Here is a 26671-nt window from a genome sequence, read left to right on the forward strand (position 1 = left end):
GGTAACTGGGGGAGAGTACTACTGGCTAAAAATCAGTGAAAAAACAACGTGAGGTGCATTTTTGTGAGGTACACCACCTATGGCCTAAGGCTTATTGAAATGTAGCAGGTCAAACATCGATTATTAGAAAATAAAACTATGTTAACCTGAGAATCTGGAATTCCCTATGCTGAAATCTATTGCCCCAGACTCAAGGAGCCCTTGAATCGAAACCGAAAAACACACAGGAATTAAGAAGTGAAAGCAGAAATGCAGAACAAGCACTCAGGGCAAATATTCTAGCAGGTGTCAGTGTTCTCTCCCTCTGAGAAAAACATCGAGCGCAGCCAATGCACTCAACTTTAAGATCTTAAACTCGAAAGAGCGCTCGCTGCAAATCACACACATTCCTACCCACCTGAGCATTTTATGTAACTTCTCTGAAGTCATACCGTTTCCGTTATCAGTGAACGTCAAGCAGACGTTGTCATTTATCACAGTTTTGTCGATCCAGATCTGTTTGGCATTCACGTCGGGATCATAAGCATTATCTGAGGACCACAAAAGAAGCCTATCAAACTCTGTGGAGCAAATCCGCGGAACCTCTAACTTTTACCAGTTCTGCCTAAAACGGGACGGCTCATTCATTCATTCAATCGTATTTATTGAGCGCTTACTGTGTGCAGTGCACTGTATTAAGCGCTTGGGAAGTAAAAGTCGGCAACAAAGAGAGACGGTCCCTACCCAACAACGGGCTCACAGTCTAGAAGGGGGAGACAGACAACAAAACAAAACATGGACACAGGTGTCAAAATCGTCAGAACAAATAGAACTATAGCTCTATGCACATCATTAACAAAACAAATACAATAGTAAATATGTACAAGAAAATAGAGTAATAGATCTGTGACATGTTGAACCACGAGCAAAAACCAAGTTGACATCTTAACCCAATATTTTACTGTTACTAGTCCTCTACACTGTAAACTCCTTGTGGGCTGTCTCTGGGCCTCAGTTACCTCATCAGCAAAATGGGGACCAAGACAACCCTGTATCTAGCCCAGCGCTTAGAACAGTGCTTTGCACACAGTAAGCACTTAACAAATACCATTATTATTATTATTATTATTATTATTATTGTACTCTCCCAAGAGCTTAGCACAGTAATCTGCACACTGCAAGCATTTGGTAAATGCAACTGACTACTTACAGTCATTCTCCTGTAATGCTGGGGTTACTTTCTTAACCAACCTCATCTAATTCAGTGTTAGCCCGCTAGACTGTGAGCCCGTTGTGAGCAGAGACTGTGTCTCTATTGCTGTACTGTCCTTTCCGAGCGCTTAGTACAGTGCTCTGCACACAGTAAGCGCTCAATAAATATGATTGAATGAATCATTGAATGAATGAAGTAATACATATATACACATAACATAACCTGCCCTCTGCAACTAAATACTGGGGACAGCATGCTCCTTGGCGTACGTCAATTATTACTGTTATATTGTACTCTCCCAAGCACTTAAGACAGTGCTCTGCACACAGTAAGTGCTCAACTAACACGACTGAATGAATGTCAAAGGTAATAAACATATGTGGATCCCAGGACGGTAAAACTCCTACATTGTCTTCCTCTGTAGACATGATCCCAGGACGGTAAAACTCCTACATTGTCGTCTTCTGTAGACATGAATTCTCCAAGACCTGGAATTCATTAGCAGTGCTCGGCACACAGTAAGCCCTCAAACAATACCACTGATTGACGGATTATCTACCAAACCTCCAGAGACCGTAAGGTTTGACTGCTAAACAGAGTTCAATTTGGGGGAAAAAGGAAGGGAAGAGGGGTATAAAGAACCAGCCATCTTTTCAGCAAGTGTTTTATGGCTTTACTGACGGTTCCTGCTACAGTCAAGCTGACTTTGGGCTATGCCTCAGTAAAGAAACCTGAAAAAGCGTAGAGGAAAGCTGCTGACATTTAAGAGGGATTGGCCAAGCCTAAGGGTCATCAACGGCAGGGCTGGGCGATGTGGCGCTCTAGAGAAAAGAGCAATTTCCCAGTCAGCTCAGGAATCAGGTCACCTGGTAGTACGGGGGAAGGGGCTGTTTCTCCTAAATGGCTGGGGAGACAGCTGCAGGCTGCAGGCAGACGGGCCCCCCTTCTGCGCAGCCATCTGGAGAGATGTTGCTCTCCACGAGCAGACTGCGGGAAAACCGGGAAGCCAAGAGGCAAATGAGCCCCGTGCTGGAGAGACATTGCTCTCCACAAGCAGACTGCGGGAAAACCGGGAAGCCAAGAGGCAAATGAGCCCCGTGCACGGCGGAGGCCTAGGCACGATCACAGAAATGAGGTGCTGGCTATCGCCATCGATGGTATTTACTGAGCGCTGTGTGCAGGGCCCTGTACTAAGCAGTTGGGAGAGTACAATCTTCAAAAATCTTTTCTACAGGAGTACGAGGAAGGAGACGAGGGGAAAGGCAACAAGAGGTGTTGTCTGACTCTGCAGACCTGGACGGAAAAAAGCTATTTCTGAGTCTGAGACCACAAGAACCTGAGCCAATGCAACATAACAGAAACAATGAAGAGAGGGCATTTCTGGGAAAACAACAGCTTGCTTCTGTGGACTTTTACTGCGGCCCCTAAGCACTAAGTACTAAGCAGTTGGGAGAGTACAATCTTCAAAAATCTTTTCTACAGGAGTAGAAGGAAGGAGACGAGGGGAAAGGCAACAAGAGGTGTTGTCTGACTCTGCAGACCTGGACTGAAAAAAGCCATTTCTGAGTCTGAGACCACAAGAACTTGAGCCAATGCTTCCTGTCAGAGTCAACATAACAGAAACAATGAAAAGAGGGCATTTCTGGGAAAACAACAGCTTGCTTCTGTGGACTTTTACTGCGGCCCCCACCTACTGACCCCTGGTCTGAAGGCCACACCTTCCTCAGCCAGGAAGAGCATCTCAACTGTGATGGCTCCCGCAAAAAAAATCAGTGTGGCCTAGTGGAAAAAGAGCACGAGCCCGGGAGTCAGAGGACCTGGGATCCAATCTTGGCTCTGCCACTAAATAATAATAATAATAATGATGATGATGGCATTTGTTAAGTGCCTACTATGTGCAGAGCACTATTCTAAGCGCTGGGGGGGATACAAGGTGATCAAGTTGCCCCACGTGGGGCTCACAATCTTAATCCCCATTTTACAGATGAGGTAACTGAGGCTCAGAGAAGTTAAGTGACTTGCCCAAGGTCACACAGCAGACATGTGGCGGAGCCGGGATTCGAACCCATGACGTCCGACTCCAAAGCTCAGGCTCTTTCCACTGAGCCACGCTGCGCTGTGTGACCTGGGGCAAGTCTCTTTGCTTCTCTGGGTCTCAGTTTCCCCGCCTGCTGCTACCACCCACTTCGCCTGTGAGCCTCAGGGTACCGTATCTGACTTGATTGCCTTGTGTCTACCCCATTCATTCATTCAATTGTATTTATTGAGCGCTTACTGTGTGCAGAGCACTGTACTAAGCGCTTGGGAAGTACAAGTTGGCAACATCTAGAGAGAGTCCCTACCCAACAGTGGGCTCAGTCTAGAATGGGGAGACAGACAACAAAACAAAGCATATTAACAAAATAAAATAAATAGAATAAATATGTACAAATAAAATAGAGTAATAAATATGTACAAACATACACACACACACACATATATATACACACACACATATCTATATATACACACACACACACACACACATATATATATATATATATATATATATATATATATATATATATATACATATACATATATACATATATATCCCAGCGCTTCGAGCAGTGCTCGGCACAAATAAGGGCATAACACATACCACTTTGTCCGGGTGAAAGAAATGGGGAAGTGGAAGAGAGAACCCTGGCAGTTGCTGGAAGAAATGGACAATTTCACAACTTTCTGCAGTGTGGTTCACACTGGCCAGCAAGCTGTTTGTGATGCAAAGTTTCTCGTGGATCGCTGTCTTTCCCCCACTGCCCTCCGCTCTTTGTGTGGGGAAGGAATTCAGGTAATTCATAAGGGATTCCTAGGCCACCCAATGGGGCATGGATTCGGATTATGCACAATTTTACTAACCCTAAACCGTCTGTTTGGTTCAGGGAGCCCAGACAGCAAATGATAAAAAGTCAAAAAGCAACAAAATGTTCCAATGATACCTATAAAGTCTTGCTACATCCCCAAAACACAGCAACTTTTTCCCTATTCCAGGAAAGCTCAAAATGGAAACTGATTTGTGCAACAAGTCTTAAAAATCACTTTTCTGCGTGGTGTAATTCTTTCTCCAAAATACTTAAGATAAGATTGTTTTCAATTTCTAATTATCAATCAGCTCAAGATCATCTCTGTCCAATGGCAATGAAAAAGTTCAGATACGCATGAGATAAATTAATATTTTTAATTATGAACTTAAAAGCAACACATTAATAAAACTGTCAGAATGGAAAATAACTAGGCTAAGAAAAAGAAAGTTACATACCTATCAATTCAGCAACTGCACTGAATGGCCAAGTGTGACTGGTAGAATTTGTGTGCAAGAATTTGGGACAAAGCTGAAAGAAAAGACAAATTAATATTAATTCAGACAAAAACGGTAAAAGCCTTCTTTATGATGCACGGCAATTTATCATCTCTGAGCAACAAGAAATGGGCTTAAGCAAAAATCACTGTTTCTGAAGTATCCGTACGCTTCAATGGCCCAGATAAATTTTATTCTACTTCCAGAAACTAGGGTAATAATAAATGGCACACAACAGCAAGGCTAGTGGAAAGATCACGGAGCTGGGAGTCAGAAGACCTGGGTTCTAATCCTGAGGTCTGCCCCTGTCTGTTCTGTGACCTTGGGGCAAGTCATTTGATTTCTCCAGGCCTCAGTTTCCTCATCTATAAAATGGGAATTAAACATCAGTTCTCCCACCTACTTAGACGGTGAGCCCCATGTGGGACAGGGAGGGACTCTTTCCAACCTATTTTTTATCTGCTCCTGCGCTTAATACAGTGCTTGGCACATAATAAATGCTTAAATGTGAAAATTTCTGTACTTATTACTCTCTACTCCAGTGCTTAGCATAATACTTGACACACTTAATAAATACCATCGTTAAAAATCTACCCCGATATACTTAGTTCCCATAGGGTCTGGTCATTCCACAGCTTCCCTGAAGGGATACTTACACTGTGAGCCCATGTGGGACATGGATTGTGTCCAACCTGATTAATAAACATAATAATAATAATGATTTGAAGCTCTAGACTAAACCCAGGCATGACGATACTAAAAACAATATTATTATTATTACTGAGGTATTTGTTAAGCACTATGTGCCAAACACTGAACCGGGGTAGACAGAAGATAATCACATTGGATGCAGTCCCTGTCCCACATAAGACTCACAATCAGAGGGGGAGGGAGAACAGAAACTGAATCCCCATTTTACAGATGAAGAAACTGTGCCCAAGGTCACCCAGCAGTGTAAGTGGCAGACCTGGGACTAGAACCCACAAAGCCTCATTGTCTTCCAGGTTCCAGAGATGCAGACTCTAAAACTGAATCCTTCTTGCTGTAATTTAAGGCAATTTCTTCTTCCGCCCTGGCTGAAATGAAAAGGAGTTGTGGATTTTCCTTACAAAGAAAGGAGAACAAATAATACAACATCGCCTGATGACTACCTGCTAGGTAAGCTATCATCAGCTGGAGAAAGAATTCCCAGATCCTAATTCCTAGGGTAAAAGCAGATAAGTAGAAGGCGTTGACACCCATAACCATTTCAACACCGGATGATGACAACAAACAAAAATCATACTAGAATAACTTGGAAGCAAATTCAAATCACTTCAAAGAGCCTACCTGTATATAATGTATATACACATCAATCAGCACAACTTTGTATCAAAACACTCTTGCTGGCTTTGCTGTCCGAGTGGTTCGAGACAAAGCTAGTAAAAAGGGAAGGAGAGGAAACTCACAGACCCCAGCCCCTGGAGTTGAGGTGGGCCACAGCAAAGACACAGGCACGCGAATTGGAAAATGCTGCATTTCCTTTCACCATTATCCCTACCCTGAGGATTTTATTCCTGCTCATCAAGAGGCACACGATTTGAGGGGATCAAAACTTCTCAGATTTACAAATGGGCAGATTGTGTCTGTCTCTCCAAAGGGAGGAGAAAGGCAAAAGGAAAGAGGGACGAAGCAGGACTAGAGAACAGACGACAGGAGGAAGCGGAGATCTAAAACGCCACCAACTACTCAGTAATCAATCATTGGCATTTACTGAGTGCTTACTACAGGCAGAGCACTGTAGTAAGCGTTTGGGAGAGTACAACAGAACAGAGATGACAGACATGTCCCCTACCCATAATGAGTTCGGAGTAGATAAACAAAAAAAAAGAAAAGAAAAAGAAAATGTTCCTCATCTAGCTATGTTCCTGAGCAGGCAAGGCTGAAGAGGAAGTAAAACTACTATGATTTCTCTTTCCATAAAGTTTCCACAGCAGTAAGAGCATTCGGGCACTTGTTTACAGAGTCTTCATCTAGGTACTTGGGAAACATTCAAAAGTTATAGACAAAAGTGATCTCTGCCTGAAGAGTTTATGATCTACATCTGGGAGGGAGTACACGGGACCAAGACCAGTCCTTAACCCACTCATGGCAAGGTACTTCACCTTTGGAGAACCACAATCATCCACAAAGAAGTCAAGAAATCCTAAATTTCCCACATCTCGGAATCATTACCCCCTTTCATTATGTTCTAAACAGATACCCGCAATAAGCTATAGCAAAGCAAAAACATTGTTGGGAGAGAGCTATAATTAAAATTCTCACTTCTTCAGCGTGGATGTGCCGGGGATGGAAACTAAGGTAAAACAGAAACAAACACCTTAAGAAAATAGTATCACTCGTTTACTTCCACAGCTTTTGGACACATTTACAGCTATATAATACCGCAAGGTGGCCTCTTGTCTCTAAGATCCTTGAGGGCAGGGATTATGCCTATCTACTCCACTGTACTGTACTCTCCCAGGCGTTTAGTACAGTGTTCTGCACGCTGGAAGCACTCACTCAAATACCCCAGATGGACTGATTGCGAAAAGAGCAGGGGACTGGGTGTCAGGAGACCTGGATTCCAGATGGGCCTGTTTGCTCATCTGTAAAATGAGGACAATCAATCAATCAATCAATCGCATTTATTGAGCGCTTACTGTGTGCAGAGCACTGTACTAAGCGCTTGGGAAGTACAAGTTGGCAACATATAGAGACAGTCCCTACCCAACAGTGGGCTCACAGTCTAAAAGGGGGAGACGGAGGACAAAACCAAACATACTAACAAAATAAAATAAATAGAATAGATATGTACAAGTAAAATGAATAAATAGAGTAATAAATATGTACAAACATATATACATAAATACAGGTGCTGCAGGGAAGGGAAGGAGGTAAGATGGGGGGATGGAGAGGGGGACGAGGGGGAGAGGAAGGAAGGGGCTCAGTCTGGGAAGGCCTCCTGGAGGAGGTGAGCTCTCAGTAGGGCCTTGATCAGACAGGGGACTGGGTCTCCTTTGCTCATCTCGCAGCCACTCCGGTGTCGCCCATGATAAACACTGAATAAATACTACAATTATTACGCCACCTCCTTAAGCATAAACTTACCCTCCCATCTTTAAATTATTCGAGTGTCCGTCTCCCTCCTCTATATTTAAGCTCCCCGACGGATGAGATGAAGCCTACTAACTACTGATCTCTCCTAAAGGCTCAGAAGGAACTCTGTAAATCTGACTGATTGATTTAATCAATCAGTCAATAGTACACATTGAGTGCCAAGTGCAGAGCACCGAACTAAGAGTTTGGGAGAGTACAACACAGCCGGTGGCAGACACGTTCCCTTCCCACAACTAGGTTACAATCTAGATGGGAAAACGGGCATTAATATAAATACTTTATAATAAATGATTAAAAGATGGGCACTGCCCTCTCTCTCTCTGCCTTTTCCTTGGAAGAGGGAGCCCAACTTATTTCAGAGAGGCATTACACAATCTGCACCAGGAAAACAGTCAAGACAATGATGTTGCTCTCAGATTTGACAGGCGGGTATGAGTGTCATTCTGAGAATCCCTGGCGCTGTGCCCATGAAACGACACAAGGGCACCTTTGTGAGCCCGTTGTTGGGTAGGGACCGTCTCTATATGTTGCCAACTTGTACTTCCCAAGCGCTTAGTACAGTACTCTGCACACACAGTAAGCGCTCAGCAGCGTGGCTCAGTGGAAAGAGCCCGGGCTTTGGAGTCAGAAGTCATGGGTTCAAATCCCTGCTCCGCCAATTAATTGTCAGCTGTGTGACTTTGGGCAAGTCACTTCACTTCTCTGGGCCTCAGTTCCCTCATCTGTAAAATGGGGATTAAGGCTGTGAGCCTCCCATGGGAGACAACCTGATCACCTTGTAACCTCCCCAGAGCTTAGAACAGTGCTTTGCTTAGAACAGTAAGCGCTTAATAAATGCCATTATTATTATTGTTATTGTTAAATACGATTGAATGAATGAATGCCTTGTGGCTCGGGCAAGGTGGGGCTCAGAAGGAGAGATATGTCTGTCTGTAGGCAGACCTTGCCCTTTGGTTGTTTTTGCGAAAGGGGTGGGTGGTGTTGATCCACCCACACTCTCCCTCAGTTTCCCTGTGCCCCGTGGCATGTACCGTAAGGCCGCTGATGACAAAGATGGGTGCAGCCTTTACTCACAGAATAGAACAGCCCCGAGATCTCACCGGTGGCGGGCACAATGTCCCCTTCACCCACTGCTGCCTTGCCAGAGGGAGTGACAAACGCTCAGCATGATAATCAATCAATCAATCGTATTTATTGAGCGCTTACTGTGTGCAGAGCACTGTACTAAGCGCTTGGGAAGTACAAGTTGGCAACATATAGAGACAGCCCCTACCCAACAGTGGGCTCACAGTCTAGAAGGGGGAGACAGAGAACAAAACCAAACATACTAAAAAAATAAAATAAATAGAATAGATATGTACAAGTAAAATAGAGTAATAAATATGTACAAACATATATACATACAAGTGCTGTGGGGAAGGGGGGGATGGAGAGGGGGACGAGGGGGAGAAGAAGGAAGGGGCTCAGTCTGGGAAGGCCTCCTGGAGGAGGTGAGCTCCTCAGAGTGACTTCCTAAAGGCTGGGAGAGAGGAGCACTTTCTTTCTTGCTAAAGTGGACTACAAACACATGCAAATTATGGCTTTCCAAATCACAACACACAAAAATATTGTCCTCCACTCCATTAAGAAGACTGGAATTGAAAAGCCCAGGCAGGCATATATAGGCCAGAGTGAGTGCCCCGGGGGCCGATTTTAAAGGGCACAGAAGTCACCCCCATGAGCAGCCGCTTGTCCAGAACTCTCAGAAACCAGGTGCCACCCTCATCCCCACCCATAGTCCAGTGCTCTGCACACAGTAAGCGCTCAATACGACTGAATGAATGAATGAATCTCCTTGATCGGACAGTACAGCTCTGCCAGTTCAGTTAAATCCAGCCCGCTTCTGACCAGCCCACAAGCGACCAATGTCACCCTCCTGAGTGGCAACTGTTCACTCTGTCGCTCAGCGCCTGGATAAAAATAATAATAATGATGATGACATTTATTAAGCGCTTACTATGTGCAAAGCACTGTTCTAAGCACTGGGGAGGTTACAAGGTGATCAGGTTGTCCCACGGGTGGCTCACAGTCTTAATCCACATTTTACAGATGAGGGAATTGAGGCCCAGAGAAATTAAGTAACTTGCCCACAGTCACACAGCTGACAATGGGCGGAGCCGGGATTTGAACCCATGAACCCTGACTCCGAAGCCTGGGCTCTTTCCACTGAGCCTAAGTGGGATTTGAACCCATGAACCCTGACTCCAAAGCCTGGGCTCTTTCCACTGAGCCTAAGTGGCTCTTGAGAACAAAGGAATGATATGGAAATAATTAACAGCCTAATAGAGATAAAAGACCAATCTCTTGTGGGGACCGTCTCTATATGTTGCCAACTTGTACTTCCCAAGCGCTTAGTCCAGTGCTCTGCACACAGTAAGTGCTCAATAAACACGACTGAATGAACAAATGAATGAAAGCCCAGTGTGGGCGAGGCCACCAATTCTGGGAAGATAAATTAAAAAAATAAAGAGAGAGAAATAAAACTATCAATCCATTGTATTTACTGAGCGCTTATGTGTGCAGAGCACTGGACTAAGTGCTTGGGGATGTGCAACATCACCGAGTTGGTAGACATATTCCCTGCCCACAGAGAGCTTACAGTCTAAGTTAACTCCAAAGCCCGGGCTCTTTCCACTGAGCCTAAGTGGCTCTTGAGAACAAAGGAATGATATGGAAATAATTAACAGCCTAATAGAGATAAAAGACCAATCTCTTGTGGGGACCGTCTCTATATGTTGCCAACTTGTACTTCCCAAGCGCTTAGTCCAGTGCTCTGCACACAGTAAGTGCTCAATAAACACGACTGAATGAACAAATGAATGAAAGCCCAGTGTGGGCGAGGCCACCAATTCTGGGAAGATAAATTAAAAAAATAAAGAGAGAGAAATAAAACTATCAATCCATTGTATTTACTGAGCGCTTATGTGTGCAGAGCACTGGACTAAGTGCTTGGGGATGTGCAACATCACCGAGTTGGTAGACATATTCCCTGCCCACAGAGAGCTTACAGTCTAAGTTAACTCCAAAGCCCGGGCTCTTTCCACTGAGCCTAAGTGGCTCTTGAGAACAAGGGAATGATATGGAAATAATTAACAGCCTAATAGAGATAAAAGACCAATCTCTTGTGGGGACCGTCTCTATATGTTGCCAACTTGTACTTCCCAAGTGCTTAGTCCAGTGCTCTGCACACAGTAAGCGCTCAATAAATACGACTGAATGAATGAATGAATGAATGAAAGCCAAGTGTGGGCGAGGCCGCCAATTCTGGGAAGATAAATTAAAAAAAGAAAGAGAGAGAAATAAAACTATCAATCCATTGTATTTACCGAGCGCTTATGTGTGCAGAGCACTGGACTAAGTGCTTGGGGATGTGCAACATCACCGAGTTGGTAGACAAATTCCCTGCCCACAGAGAGCTTACAGTCTAAGTTAACTCCAAAGCCCGGGCTCTTTCCACTGAGCCTAAGTGGCTCTTGAGAACAAGGGAATGATATGGAAATAATTAACAGCCTAATAGAGATAAAAGACCAATCTCTTGTGGGGACTGTCTCTATATGTTGCCAACTTGTACTTCCCAAGCGCTTAGTCCAGTGCTCTGCACACAGTAAGCGCTCAATAAATACGACAATGAATGAATGAATGAATGAAAGCCAAGTGTGGGCGAGGCCGCCAATTCTGGGAAGATAAATTAAAAAAAGAAAGAGAGAGAAATAAAACTATCAATCCATTGTATTTACCGAGCGCTTATGTGTGCAGAGCACTGGACTTAGCGCTTGGGGCTGTGCAATATCACCGAGTTGGTAGACAGATTCCCTGCCCACAGGGAGCTTACAGTCTAAGTTAACAGTTAACAGTTAACAAGTTAACAGTAAGTTAACAGCCTTCCTGGGGCCTGAATCCAGTCTGCTTGCTATGGTGGTAGGTTTCATTTCTGCTGGACGGACTACTGACAATTCCAAAGGATTCATTAATGGAAATGCCTGTTGCGGAGACCGAGAGAAATGAAACTGAATGTGGAACGGTGCGGAGACCGAGAGAAATGAAACTGAATGTGGAACGGTGCGGAGACCGAGAGAAATGAAACTGAATGTGGAACGGTGCGGAGACCGAGAGAAATGAAACTGAATGTGGAACGGTGCTCTCAGAAGCACTAACTTCATGCTCTGATCTGCGTTAGCCAAGGGACAAAGCAGAAGAGCCACTTTCCACCAGTAAGCCCGACTCCCTCGGGCTTCGGCCAGGCTAGTGGAAGGAGAGGGAAGTTGAAGAAGAAAACGACCGGGGAGGGATGGCTTAGCTTGCTTGTTTACTTCCTGCTGCCAGATTTTTGGTCTGGGCTAAAACGCTCATTTAAAAATGTTTAAATCAACCTCCCTTAATCTCTTTAAAAGTATAGTCTAAATTACTTAAAGTCACTTGTTAGGTTTAAGTTAAAGTTAAAAGTCACTTCACTTCTCTGTGCCTCAGTTACCTCATCTGTAAAATGGGGAGACTGTGAGCCCCACATGGGACAACCTGATCTCTTTGCATCCTCCCCAGCACTTAGAACAGTGCTTTGCAAATAGTAAGCGCTTAACAAATGCCGTCATTATTATTATTATTACTTATTCATATGAATATCCTCTTCTCTAGACTCGCTGTGGTCTCATCATGCTAATTCTGTTGTATTGTAGTCTCCCAAGCACTTAGTACATACTAAGTGCTCAATAAATACAACTGAATGACCAACTCGAATTAGTTTCACCTCTGCTACCCCATCTCCTCCAGGAAACCTTCCTGAGTTTTCAATTCTACTAGCTTTACTGTCTCCCTGCTTCCACACCAGTAATTGCGGGCCATCAAATATTCAAGCACTTACAACTTACACACTCTAGCACTTTCCCCTGTCTGCGATAAAAGCTGTCTCCCCAGCTAAACCTTAAGGGCAGAGATCATGTCTTCTAACTCCCTAGGCAGTCAGTACAGTGCACATATTAAACGTCCAATAAATTTTATTGGTTGACTGAACCCTTTAACCGTCCGACCTAGCAACCAAAAAGAAAAAGCCAATGCAAGCGACGGACTCTCACATGTCACACTTCCACTCCTAAGACGATTTAGAGAAAACACAGGATGGGGAATCAGGAGACCTGGGTCCTAAGCACATTCTGCTGACTGCTCGCTTTGGGACCTTTCATTCGTCCATTCAATCGAATTTATGGAGCCAATTTCTGCTGGTGCAAAGCAATGTACTAAGCACCTAGGAGCGTATAATACAATGAAAGACACATTCCCTTGCCAACAACAAGCTCAGTCTGGGGGGGGACAGACAGTAATATACATAAATAACATAATAATAATAATAGCATTTATTAAGCACTACTGTAAGCGCTGGGGAGGTGACAAGGTGATCAGGATGTCCCACCGGGGGCTCACAGTCTTAATCCCCATTTTCCAGATGAGGTAACCGAGGCCCAGAGAAGTGAAGCGACTTGCCCAAAGGCACACAGCTGACAATTGGCGGAGCCGGAATTTGAACCCATGACCTCTGGCTCCAAAGCCCACGCTCTTTCCACTGTGCCATCCTGCTTCTCTGAAGCATATATTCATTCATTCAATCATATGTATTGAGCGCTGTGTGCAGAGCACTGTACTAAGCGCTTGGGAAAGTACAACACAACAGTAACCAGTCACATTCCCTGCCCATAGTAAGCTTACAGTCTGGACCGGGGGAGACAGACATCCAAATATATAACATCCAGACATCCAAATATCTAAAGTTACAGATCTGTACCTAAGGGTCTGGGTGGGGGAAGAATTAAGGGAACCAGTCAGGGTGATGCAGAAGGAAGTGGGAGATAAGGGAAAGTGGGGCTTAATCTGGGAAGGCCTCTTGGAGGAGATGTGCCTTTAATATAACTTCTGTGTGCCTCAGTTTCCTCCTATGAAAAAGGGATGTAAATACCTGAACCCCACCACCCTCTTAAAAGGTGAGCCCCGACGCAGTCATACAGGGTGTACCCCAACGGTTGGTACACAAAGTGCTCAGCAATGAGTATTGTTACGATTGAGAAGCAGCACAGTGTAGTGGCTAGAGCACGGGCCTGGGAGTGGCTTAGTGGAAAAAACCTAGGCTTGGGAATCAGAAGTCATGGGTTCTAATCCCGGTTCTGCCACTTGTCTGCTGTGTGACCCTGGGCAAGTCACTTCACTTCTCTTGGCCTCAATCCCCTCATCTGCAAAATGGGGGTGAAGGCTGTGAGCCCCACGTGGGGCAACCTGCCGACCTGGGATCTCCCCCAGAGTTTACGACAGTGGCTGGCATGTAGTAAGGGCTGAACCAACACCATCATGATTCTTATTATGATTACGGTGCTCCACAAGCAGTAAGCGCTCAACAGATACCAGTGAGTGAACGAATGAATGAACGTAATGAAAATATGACTGAAGGGATGATGAGGATGAGGAGGATGCACCCTCCTGGGGGGAAGGGCCGCGGAGGAAAAACACGGGGGGAGATGGAAAGCGAAACCCACCCGCCACCATCCTCCTGTCCTTCTATCTTCCTGTCTGCCCGTCCTGTCGGTCTACCTTCCTGTCCGGCCGTCCTCCTGTCCATCATCCGTCCTTCCGCCCGTCTGTCCTTCTATCCATCTTTCTGTCCGTCCGGTCCGTCCGTCTGCCCTCCTATCCGTCTACCTGTCCGTCTGTCCTCCTATCTTCCTGTCCATCCGTCCTCTTGTCGGCCCCCCGTCCGCCCTATCCATCTTCCTGTCCGTCCGTCGGTCCATCCTCCTGTCTGTTTACCCGCCCGTCCGTCCATCTGTCCTATCGTCCTTCTGTCCGTCCTCCTGTCCATCTACCTGTCCGCCTATCCGTCTGTTCTCCCATCTGTCCATCTACCCGTCCGTCCATCCCCGTCCATCTTCCTGTCCGTCTGTCCATCTGTCCTCCTGTCCGTCCTCCTGCCCATCTGTTCTCCCTCCAGTCCATCCTCCTGTCCATCTATCCTCCTATCGTCCTGTCCGTCCGTCTGTTCTCACTCCTGTCCATCTACCTGTCCGTCCGTCCTCCTGCCCATCTATCTGTCTGCCCATCCTCTTGTCCGTCTGTTCTCCCTCCTGTCCACCTACCTGTCCATCCATCCTCCTGCCCATTTACCTGTCCGTCTGTCCTCCTGTCCATCATCCTGCCCCTCTGTCCTCTTAACCATCTTCCTGTCCGTCCGTCCTCCTGTCCCTCTACCTGTCCGTCCGTCTTTCTGTCCATCTGTTCTCCCTTCTGCCCGCCCCCATCCACCCTCCTGTCCATCTACCTGTCTGTCCAGTGTGTCCTTCTGCCCTCCTGCTCCTCTACCTGTCCGTCCGTCCTCCTGTCCAACCTCCTTTCCGTCCGTCGGCCCGTAATCCTGCCCGTCTGTCCTCCTGTCCATCTTCCTGTCCATCTGTCCTCCTATCGTCCTGTCCGCCCATCCGTCCTTCTGTCCTCCCTCCAGTCTGTCCTCCTGCCCACCTGTCCTCCCGTCCATCTTCCTGTCCGCCTGTCCATTTGTCCTCCTATCGTCCTGTCCGTCCTCCTGTCCGTCCGTTCTCCCTCGAGTCCGTCCTCCTGTCCATCTACCTGTCCGTTCATTCATTCAGTCGTATTTATTGAGTGCTTACTGTGTGCAGAGCACTGGACTAAGCGCTTGGGAAGTCCAAGTCGGCAACATCTAGAGACGGTCCTTACCCAACAGCGGGCTCACGGTCTAGAAGGGGGAGACGGACAACGAAACAGAACATACTAACCAAATAAAACAAATAAAATAAATATGCACAAATAAATGAATAGAGTAATAAATACGTACGAACATGCATACATCTATTCACGGTCCCTACCCAACAGCGGGCTCACAGTCTAGAAGGGGGAGACGAGCAACAAAACAGAACCTACTAACCAAGCAGAATAAACATGTACAAATAAATAAATAGAGCAATAAATACGTATGAACATATATACATGTATCCACGGTCCAAATAAATAAATAGAATAATAAATACGTACGAACATATATACATCTATCCACGGTCCCTACCCAACAGCGGACTCACAGTCTAGAAGGGGGAGACAGACGGACAACAAAACAGAACCTACTAACCAAATAAAATACATATGTACAAATAAATAGAGTAATAAATACGTACAAACATATACACACGTATCCACGGTCCAAATAAAAAATAGAGTAATAAATACGTATGAACATATATACATCTATCTACGATCCCTACCCAACAGCGGGCTCACAGTCTAGAAGGGGGAGATGGACAACCAAACAGAACCTACTAACCAAATAGAATAAATATGCACAAATAAATAAATAGAGTAATAAATACGTACGAACATATACACATCTATCCACGGTCCAAATAAATAGAGTAATAAACACGTACGAGCATATATACCCATATCCACGGCCCCTACCCAACAGCGGGCTCACAGTCTAGAAGGGGGAGACAGACGGACAACCAAACAGAACCTACTAACCAAATAGAATAAATATGTACAAATAAATAGAGTAATAAATACGTACGAACATATACACATGTATCCACGGTCCAAATAAATAAATAGAATAATAAATACGTACGAACATATACACATCTATCCACGGCCCCTACCCAACAGCGGGCTCACAGTCTAGAAGGGGGAGACAGACGGACAACAAAACAGAACCTACTAACCAAAAAGAATATGTACAAATAAATAAATATGTAACATGTATCCATGGTCCAAATAAATAAATAGAATAATAAATACGTACGAACATATATATATCTATCCACGGTCCCTACCCAACAGCGGGCTCACAGTCTAGAAGGGGGAGACAGATGGACAACAAAACAGAAACTACTAACCAAATAAAATAAATAATGTACAAATAAATAGAGTAATAAATACGTTAGAACGTATACACATCCACGGTCCAAATAAATAAATAGAGTAATAAACACATACAAGCATATATACCCATATCCACGGCACCTACCCAACAGTGGGCTCACGGTCTAGAAGGGGGAGACAGACGGACAACAAAACAAAACCTACTAACCAAATAGAATAAATATGTACAAATAAACAGAGTAATAAACACGTACGAACATATATACCCGTATCCACGGCACCTACCCAACAGTGGGCTCACTGTCTAGAAGGGGGAGACAGACGGACAACAAAACAAAACCTACTAACCAAATAGAATAAATATGTACAAATAAATAGAGTAATAAATACGTACGAACATATACACATGTATCCACGGTCCAAATAAATAAATAGAATAATAAATACGTAAGAACATATATACATCTATCCACGGTCCCTACCCAACAGCGGGCTCTCAGTCTAGAAGGGGGAGATGGACAACACAACAGAACCTACTAACCAAATAAAATAAATATGTACAAATAGAGTAATAAATAGGTACGAACATATACACATGTATCCACGGTCCAAATAGAGTAATAAACACGTACGAACATATATACCCATATCCACGGCCCCTACCCAACAGCGGGCTCACAGTCTAGAAGGGGGAGACGGACGGACAACAAAACAGAACCTACTAACCAAATAAAATAAATATGTACAAATAAGTAGAGTAATAAATACGTTCGAACATATACACATCCACGATCCAAATAAATAGAGTAATAAACACGTACGCACATATATACCCATATCCACGGCCCCTACCCAACAGCGGGCTCACGGTCTAGAAGGGGGAGACAGACGGACAACAAAACAGAACCTACTAACCAAATAAAATAAATATGCACAAATAAATAGAGTAATAAATACGTACGAACATGTACACATGTATCCACGGTCCAAATAAATAGAATAATAAATACGTACGAACATATATACATCTATCCACGGTCCCTACCCAACAGCGGGCTCACAGTCTAGAAGGGGGAGACAGACGGACAACAAAACAGAACCTACTAACCAAATAGAATAAATATGTACAAATAAATAGAGTCATAAATACGTTCGAACATATACACATCCACGGTCCAAATAAATAGAGTAATAAACACGTACGAACATATATACATCTATCCACGGCCCCTACCCAACAGCGGGCTCACAGTCTAGAAGGGGGAGACAGACGGACAACAAAACAGAACCTACTAACCAAACAGAATAAATATGTACAAATAAATAGAGTAATAAATACGTACGAACATATATACATGTATCCACGGCCCAAATAAATAGAGTAATAAATACATACGAACATATATACACATATCCACGGTCCCTACCCAACAGCGGGCTCACAGTCTAAAAGGGGGAGATGGACAACACAACAGAACCTACTAACCAAATAGAATAAATATGTACAAATAAATAGAGTAATAAATACGTACGAACATATATACATGTATCCATGGTCCAAATAAATAAATAGAGTAATAAATGCGTACGAACATATATATACATCTATCCACGGCCCCTACCCAACAGCGGGCTCACAGTCTAGAAGGGGGACATGGACAACACAACAGAACCTACTAACCAAATAGAATAAATATGTACAAATAAATAGAGTCATAAATACGTACGAACATATATACATGTATCCACGGCCCAAATAAATAGAGTAATAAATACATACGAACATATATACACATATCCACGGTCCCTACCCAACAGCGGGCTCACAGTCTAGAAGGGGGACATGGACAACACAACAGAACCTACTAACCAAATAGAATAAATATGTACAAATAAATAGAGTAATAAATACGTACGAACATATATACATGTATCCATGGTCCAAATAAATAAATAGAGTAATAAATGCGTACGAACATATATATACATCTATCCACGGCCCCTACCCAACAGCGGGCTCACAGTTTAGAAGGGGGAGACAGACGGCCAACAAAACAGAACCTACTAACCAAATAGAATAAATATGTACAAATAAATAGAGTAATAAATACGTACGAACATATATACATGTATCCACGGCCCAAATAAATAGAGTAATAAATACGTACGAACATATATACCCATAGCCACGGCCCCTACCCAACAGCGGGCTCACGGTCTAGAAGGGGGAGACAGACGGCCAACCAAACAGAACCTACTAACCAAATAGAATAAATATGCACAAATAAATAGAGTAATAAATACGTACGAACATATATACATGTATCCACGGTCCAAATAAATAAATAGAATAATAAATACGTACGTACATATATACATCTATCCACGGCCCCTACCCAACAGCGGGCTCACGGTCTAGAAGGGGGAGACGGCCAACACAACAGAACCCACTAACCAAGTAAAACAAATAAAATAAATATGTACAAGTAAATAAGTATGTAGAAATAAATGACTAGAGTAATAAATCCGTACGGACATGTCTACATCTACCCCGGAGGTGTGGGGAGGGGAAGGAGGTAAGGCGAGGGGGAGGAGGAGGAGGAGGGGGAGTGTGGGAAGGCCTCCTGGAGGAGGTGATCCGCCCGTGTGGTTGTCCACCTGTCGTGCCATCCCACGGTCCTGTCCGCCCGTCCGTGCCCCGGATCCTGCTCCTGCTGGGGCCGGCCCTGAGGGGAGGGGAGGGGACGGGAGAGGGGAGGGGACGGGAAGGGAGGGGAGGGAAGCCGCCGCCGCTTCTCACCGCGCTGAGGCGAATCCCGCTGGGGGCCTGAGGGGCCTGAGGAGAAGGAGGGAGGGCCTGGGCCGCCATGACAGTCCGGGCCCCCGACTGACGGACGACTGAAGGAGGGAGGGAGGGAGGGAGGGAGGCCGCCCGTCCGTCCGTCCGTCCGTCCGTCCGTCCGTGAGGGAGGGAGGGAGGCGGCCCGTCCGCGCTCACCCCCCACTTCCGGGAGCCGATTGTGGCGCGCGGGGGCCCCGCCCTCCCGCCCGCTTCCGGTGGGGGAGGGGCCGGGCGAGCGGGGCGGCCGTGACGAGGCACGGCGGTGACGCGCCTGCGCGCCGCGCGGACCCGCCTCCGGACCGCTGGGCATTCATTCATTCAGTCAGTCATTCATTCATGGGGGGCGGGGCGGTCGTGACGCGCGTGCGCGCCGGCCAGGCCTCCGGACCGCTGGGCATTCATTCATTCAATCAATCAATCAATCATCAATCAATCAATTGTATTTATTGAGCGCTTACTATGTGCAGAGCACTGTACTAAGCGCTTGGGAAGTACAAATTGGCAACACATAGAGACAGTCCCTACCCAACAGTGGGCTCACAGTCTAAAAGGGGGAGACAGAGAACAGAACCAAACATACCAACAAAATAAAATAAATAGGATAGAAATGTACAAGTAAAATAAATAAATAAATAAATAGAGTAATAAATATGTACAACCATATATACATATATACAGGTGCTGTGGGGAAGGGAAGGAGGTAAGATGGGGGGATGGAGAGGGGGACGAGGGGGAGAGGAGGGAAGGGGCTCAGTCTGGGAAGGCCTCCTGGAGGAGGTGAGCTCTCAGCAGGGACTGAATGAATGAATTCATTCATTCATTCATGGAGGAGGGGCCGGGAGGGCGGGGCGGCCATGACGAAGCAGGGCGGTGACGCGCGTGCGCGCCGGACCCGCATCCGGACCGCTGGGCACTCGTTCATTCATTCATTCATTCATTCATCATGGAGGAGGGGCCGGAGGGCGGCGCGGCCATGACGCGCGTGCGCGCCGGCCCGGCCTCCGGACCGCTGAGCATTCATTCATTCATTCATGGGGGAGGTACGTGGGGCGCGCCGGCCCGGCCTCTGGACCGCTGGGCATTCATTCATTCATTCATTCATTCATTCGTGGAAGAGGGGCCGGAGGGCGGGGCGGCCATGACGCGCGTGCGCGCCGGCCCGGCCTCCGGACCGCTGGGCATTCATTTATTCATTCATTCATGGGGGAGGGGCCGGGGCGGCCAAGACGAAGCAGGGCGGTGACGCGCGTGCGCGCCGGACCGTCCTCCAGACCGCTGGGCATTCATTCATTCATTCATTCATTCCTGGGGAGGGGCCGGGGGGCGGGGTGGCCATGACGCGCGTGCGCGCCGGCCCGGCCTCCGGACCGCTGGACATTCATTCATTCATCCATCCATTCAGGGCGGCCATGGCGCGCGTGCGCGCCGGCCCGGGCTCCGGACCGCTGGACATTCATTCATTCATTCATGGGGGAGGTACGGGGGGCGGGGCGGCCGTGACGCGAGTGCGCGCCGGCCCGGCCTCCGGACCGCTGGGCATTCATTCATTCATGGAGGAGGGGCCGGGCGGCCATGACGCGCGTGCGCGCCGGCCCGGCCTCCGGACCGCTGCGCATTCATTCATTCATTCATTCACTCATTCTTTTAGACTGTGAGCCCTCTGTTGGGTAGGGACCGTCTCTATATGTCGCCAACTCGGACTTCCCAGGCGCTTAGTATAGTGCTCTGCACACAGTAGGCGCTCAATAAATACGATTGATTCATTCATTCATTCATGGAGGAGGGGCCGGGCGGCCATGACGCGCGCGCGCACGCGCCGGCCCGGCCTCCGGACCGCTGGGCATTCATTCATTCATTCATGGAGGAGGGGTCGGGGCGGCCATGACGCGGCAGGGCGGTTACGCGCATGCGCACCGGCTCGGCCTCCGGACCGCTGGGCATTCATTCATTCATTCATTCAATCATATTTATTGAGCGCTTACTGTGTGCAGAGCACTGTACTAAGCGCTTGGGAAGTACAAGTTGGCAACATCTAGAGACGGTCCCTACCCAACAGTGGGCTCACAGTCTAGAAGGGGGAGACAGAGAACAAAACAAAACATATTAACAAAATAAAATAAATAGAATAGATATGTACAAATAAAATAGAGTAATAAGTTCACCCAGGGGCAATTTCCGGTGCAGAATGAAGAGGAGGAAAAAAATATCTGGAATTTGGGAGACTGAATGACTTCTGAAGGCCTCCGCCGCTCATTTCTGGGGACTAGGTGACTTCATAATAATAATAATAATAATAATAATGGCATTTGCTAAGCGCTTACTATGTGCAGAGCACTGTTCTAAGCGCCGGAGGGGGAATGCAAGGTGATCAAGTTGCCCCACGTGAGGCACACAATCAATCCCCATTTTACAGATGGGGGAACTGAGGCTCAGAGAAGTTAAGTGACTTGCTTAAGAGAAGCAGCGTGGCTCAGTGGGAAAGAGCCCGGGCTTTGGAGTCAGAGGTCATGGGTTCAAATCCCAGCTCTGCCGATTGTCAGCTGTGTGACTTTGGGCAAGTCACTTCACTTCTCCGGGCCTCAGTTCCCTCATCTGTAAAAATGGGGATGAAGACTGTGAGCCCCCCGTGGGACAACCTGATCACTTTGTAACCTCCCCAGCGCTTAGAACAGTGCTTTGCACACAGTAAGCGCTTAATAAATGCCATCATTGTTATTATTATTGCCCAAGGTCACACAGCCGTCATGTGGTGGAGACAGGATTCGAACCCATGACCTCTGACTCCAAAGCCCGGGCTCTTTCCACTGAGCCCTCTAATCAACATAGAAAGCGTGCCAGGGTCTAAATCTGAAGTCACAGCGTGGCCTTGTGGAAAGAGCACAGGCCTGGGATACCGCTTCTAAGCTCAGCACCGCCCCTGGCCTCTGGGTGACCCTGGAAAAGTCATTTAATAATAATAATACTAATAATGTTGGCATTTATTAAGGACTTACTATGTGCCAAGCAATGTTCTAAGCGCGGGGGAGGTTACAAGGTCATTAGGTTGTCCCACGGGGGGCTCACAGTCTTCATCCCCATTTGACAGATGAGGTCACTGAGGCGCAGAGAAGTGAAGTGACTCGCCGAAAGTCCCACAGCTGACAATTGGTGGAGCCAGGACTTGAACCCATGACCTCTGCCTCCACAGCCCGGGCTCTTTCCACTGAGCCACGCTGGCTTCTCTATAATAATAGCATTTGTTAAGCGCTTACTATGCACCCAGCACTGTTCAAAGCGCTGGTGGGGGGATACAAGGTGATCAGGTTGTCCCACGTGGGGCTCACAGTCAATCTCCATTTTACAGATGAGGTAACTGAGGCACAGAGAAGTTAAGTGACTTGCCCAAGGTCACACAGCAGACGTGTGGTGGAGCCGGGATTCAAACCAATGACCTCTGACTCAAAGCCCGGGCTTTTCCCACTGAGCCATGCTGCTTCTCTATAATAATGGCATTTGTTAAGCGCTTACTATGTGCCAAGCACTGTTCCAAGCGCTGGGAAGGATACAAGGTAATCAGGTTGTCCCACGTGGGGCTCACAGTCGTAATCCCCATTTTCCAGATGAGGGAACTAAGGCCCAGAGAAGTGAAGTGACTTGCCCAAAGTCACCCAGCTGACAATTGGTGAAGCCGGGATTTGAACCCCCGACCTCTGACACCCAAGCCCGTGCTCTTTCCACTGAGCCACTTATCTGAGCCTCGGTTTCCTCGTCTGTAAAATGGGGTTGACACCTGTTCTCCCTCTCCCTTGGACTGTGAGTTCCTGTGGGTCAGGGACTATATCTGACCTGATTTGATTATCTTGCCTCTACTGCGGTGCTTAGCACAGTGCTTAGCAAGAGCAAACCCTCAACCGTACCCCAATTATTACTTTTTAAATTAAACAAGGCGAATGGCTGATGATCACTGCCACTGTTTTCACTGCAAAGTGAAGAAGTCTTGTCATTTTAACAGTTCCATCTCTATATGTTGCCAACTTGTACTTCCCAAGCGCTTAGTACAGTGCTCTGCATGCAGTAAGTGCTCAATAAATACGATTGATTGATTGATTGATTAGAAAAACCTTGGACTGTACAGCCATGTGATCGATCACTGGTGTCTGGAAGTCCGAGCTAAGCTCCTACGCATCGTTCTACGGGGAAAAATATGTAATTTTAGAAGCAGCTTTTGTGTGAAAGATTCAAAAACAATTTCTTTAATGGTTTACCTGGTTAGAGAAACAATTCATTCTGAGAGAGAGACACACACATAGACTTTCACTCCGGAATAAACGTCTTTTGCTTCGTTTTCTCTGAATTTTTTTCCTTCATATCATGGCAGGGATCGGCGGGGGTGAGGGGGAACAGGTGGAAACCAAAGAGGTCCTCTTTCGTTTAAGATGTTAAGCGCTCCTGCTTTCTCATTGCCTAAACTGAAAAGGAGGGGCCAAGTCTCTGACCAAGGCATGGTACAACGCAATGAATTCTGCGAGAGGAGGTTCACGCCAACGCGGCAAGTCTGAAATGCACTTCTAAAAAGAAAAGAATGAATCCCAAGAAAGACACCCACCCCCAGAACCTTTCCTCTTCCAGATCACAGCCTGTCTAGACTACAGTCTAGAGTCGGATTGTGGACTCTAGCCCGAGTCCACCGCAGATGATTCCACAAGAATGGAGAACCTTGCAAGTTGGCTAGGATTCCAGATTTTCCAGAAAGTCATATTCGACGCTTTCTTCGAGGTGTTTCAAAATCCTTGAGCCATCTCCTGCCAGGTGGTCCATGGACAGAGACTCTGAAGGGCTCTGGGAGTGGTTATTTGGGGTTTTAAAAGCCCAGCTGAGAGTCCCGAAGAACGGAATAAGCTGCAAGATGTTGGATACTGGATGCTGATGTAACAGAGGAAATTCACACTTCACCATCCTCTGGTTAACGTTGTTTGAATCCTGTAAACACACCACAAAGTGTCAAGCAGCATGGCCTAGTGGAAACGTCGCAGGCCTGGGGGTCAGAGGACCTGGGTTCTAATCCCGGCTCTGCCTCTCGTCTTCTGTGGAACTTTTGGGCAGGTCACAATTTATCCGCGCCTCAGTTTTCTCATCTGTAAAATGGATATTAAATCCTACCCCCTCCTATTCAGACTCTGAGCCTCATAAAGGACAGGGCCTGTGTCCAACCTGAATATCTCGCATCTTCCTCAGGCTTAGGACAGTGGTTGGCACAGAGTAAGAGCTTAGTAAACCCATAATAATTATTATATTATATTATTTAGCTACATTGCATAAATACTATAAGTGGATTGATCTAAGCTCATCATTCTTCTAGACTGTGAGCCCACTGTTGGGTAGGGACCGTCTCTATATGCTGCCAACTTGTACTTCCCAAGCGCTTAGTCCAGTGCTCTGCACACAGTAAGCGCTCAATAAATACGACAATGAACGAATGAATCATTTTGAGTGACAATGCGGTCTGACGAACCCAAATCTGGGGGTTTGGGATCAAGAGCAACCGTTCCGCTCAGTGACAGTCAGTGGTGGATGGGTTTCTGTAAGCTTCTTGTAGGCAGGGAACATGTCAACCAACTGGGTTGTACTGTGCTCTCCCAAGTGCTTAGTACCGTGCTCTGCACACACAGTAAGCGCTCAATAAATACCACTGATTGCCTGGAAGATGGCGAGGGCCCCGCTCACATTGACAAAGGCCCACGGACAGCTTGTTTCTCCCAACCACCGCACGTTTCGATGCGGAAGATCTGCCTGGCTCGGTTTCTTTTACAAAAGGTGATTTCTTTTTTTTTTTTTTACCCCATATTTCCGCCTCAGCAGTTCCATGATTCGAATAACGTGCGGCTTGCATTCTTGGTGGCTCTCCATCAGGTCTGAGGGAAGGGGAGGGGTCTCCGTGTCCACTTCGGGAACGAACGCCCACCTGTACCTACGAAAGATATCGCTCGGCGTCAGACGGCCTGTGGCCTGGAGCCCGTCTCCTGTCACGTCAATGGAGCCTGGGCAGGCCTCAGACGATGCCTGGCAGAAGCGGGGGAGCCCGGGGACGTCTCATCCGTAGATATGGCCCTGGGACTGGGGGCGTCTTTTACTAAGACCTCTGAAGGCACAGAATTTCAAGAAGAGGCCCACTAAAGTCGGACGTTGGGATCTGGGGACGTCTGATCTGTAGACTATGGATAGGGGCATCCCTTACTAAGACCTCTGAGGGGAGAGGGTTTCAAGAAGAGGTCCACTAAAGTCAGGCCCTCCTCCCCCTCTCCATACCTCCTTCCCTTCCCCACAGCACCCGTATATATGTATATATGTTTGTACGGATTTATTACTCTATTTATTTTACTTGTACATACCTATTCTATTTATTTTATTTTGTTAATATGCTTTGTTTTGTTCTCTGTCTCCCCCTTCTAGACTGTGAGCCCGCTGTCGGGTAGGGACCATCTCTCTATGTTGCCAACTTGGACTTCCCAAGAGCTTAGTACAGTGCTCTGCACACAGCAAGCGCTCAATAAATATGATTGATTGATTGACTGATGACCGGAGCACAGGGCCATGCCCATCTTGAAGAGGAAATGCCAGACATTCTGTTCCAAAGGCAGAATTCCCCGCCTGATTTAAAAAGCAAAAGACCGTCCCTGCCGCCGGAGGCTCGGCCGACTTACATCTGAAACAGAGGCATCTTGTCGGGGGGAAAAGAAAGCGCCGTGTCCAGGAATCTGCAGGCTGATACGTACAGCACCAGTTCGTTCTGCTGGATTTCCCCACTGCCCTCTGCTCCTGGGGCTTTATGCCTGCCCACTTTGCTGTTGGTCCTGCGTGGTTTACCGAGAAAGCAAAAAATGTCTCAGAAATACATTAAATCCCTGCAACAGAGTTGGTTGACACCCTCCCTGCCCACAAGGATCTTACAGTCTAGAGGGGGGAGACAGACATGAAATTACGGGTATGTACATAAGTATGTATGTACATAATACTTGTATGTACATAAGTAAGTGCCAGTGTGTTCTGTGGGGAGAAGTCCTGTCAGGGTGGCGTGGACATCAAAGTTCTTAAAGCGTACAGATGTTGAGATCGAAACATTTCTTTAAATGGTTATTAACCAAGTTTGTTTTTTTTAATGGCATTTATTAAGCGCTTACTATGTGCAAAGCACTGTTCTAAGCGCTGAGGAAGCGCTGAGGAAGTTACAAGGTGATTAGGTTGCCCCACGGGGGGCTCACAGTCTAAGTTAGTTAAACTT

General features: G+C 46.5%; 2 protein-coding genes across 5 annotated transcripts in view; both read right to left on the minus strand.

The window, feature by feature from the left end:
* MORC3 (MORC family CW-type zinc finger 3) overlaps positions 1-19489 on the minus strand; it is a 62159-nt gene extending 42670 nt beyond the window's left edge. Inside the window, exons 1-3 of one of the 2 annotated variants that reach the window (XM_038766050.1) lie at positions 19372-19488; positions 4494-4566; positions 398-530 (exon numbers count right to left, since the gene is read on the minus strand). In XM_038766050.1, coding sequence (XP_038621978.1) covers positions 398-530; positions 4494-4566; positions 19372-19440 — 275 coding nt within the window. In that variant the 5' untranslated portion in view covers positions 19441-19488. Of the gene's footprint in view, positions 1-397; positions 531-4493; positions 4567-19371 lie in introns of both variants that reach the window. The other variant, XM_038766051.1, reaches the window with a different exon arrangement.
* Positions 19490-23615: 4126 nt separating this feature from the next.
* Positions 23616-26671, minus strand: part of DOP1B (DOP1 leucine zipper like protein B) — a 97699-nt gene continuing 94643 nt past the window's right edge. For 2 of the 3 annotated variants that reach the window (XM_038766084.1, XM_038766086.1), the window contains 3 exons: positions 26094-26243; positions 25231-25360; positions 24121-24372 (listed from right to left, as the gene is read on the minus strand). In XM_038766084.1, coding sequence (XP_038622012.1) covers positions 24121-24372; positions 25231-25360; positions 26094-26243 — 532 coding nt within the window. Of the gene's footprint in view, positions 24373-25230; positions 25361-26093; positions 26244-26671 lie in introns of all 3 variants that reach the window. The other variant, XM_038766085.1, reaches the window with a different exon arrangement.

Source organism: Tachyglossus aculeatus, chromosome 24 (assembly GCF_015852505.1).
Source record: "Tachyglossus aculeatus isolate mTacAcu1 chromosome 24, mTacAcu1.pri, whole genome shotgun sequence".
NCBI classification, from domain to species: domain Eukaryota; kingdom Metazoa; phylum Chordata; class Mammalia; order Monotremata; family Tachyglossidae; genus Tachyglossus; species Tachyglossus aculeatus.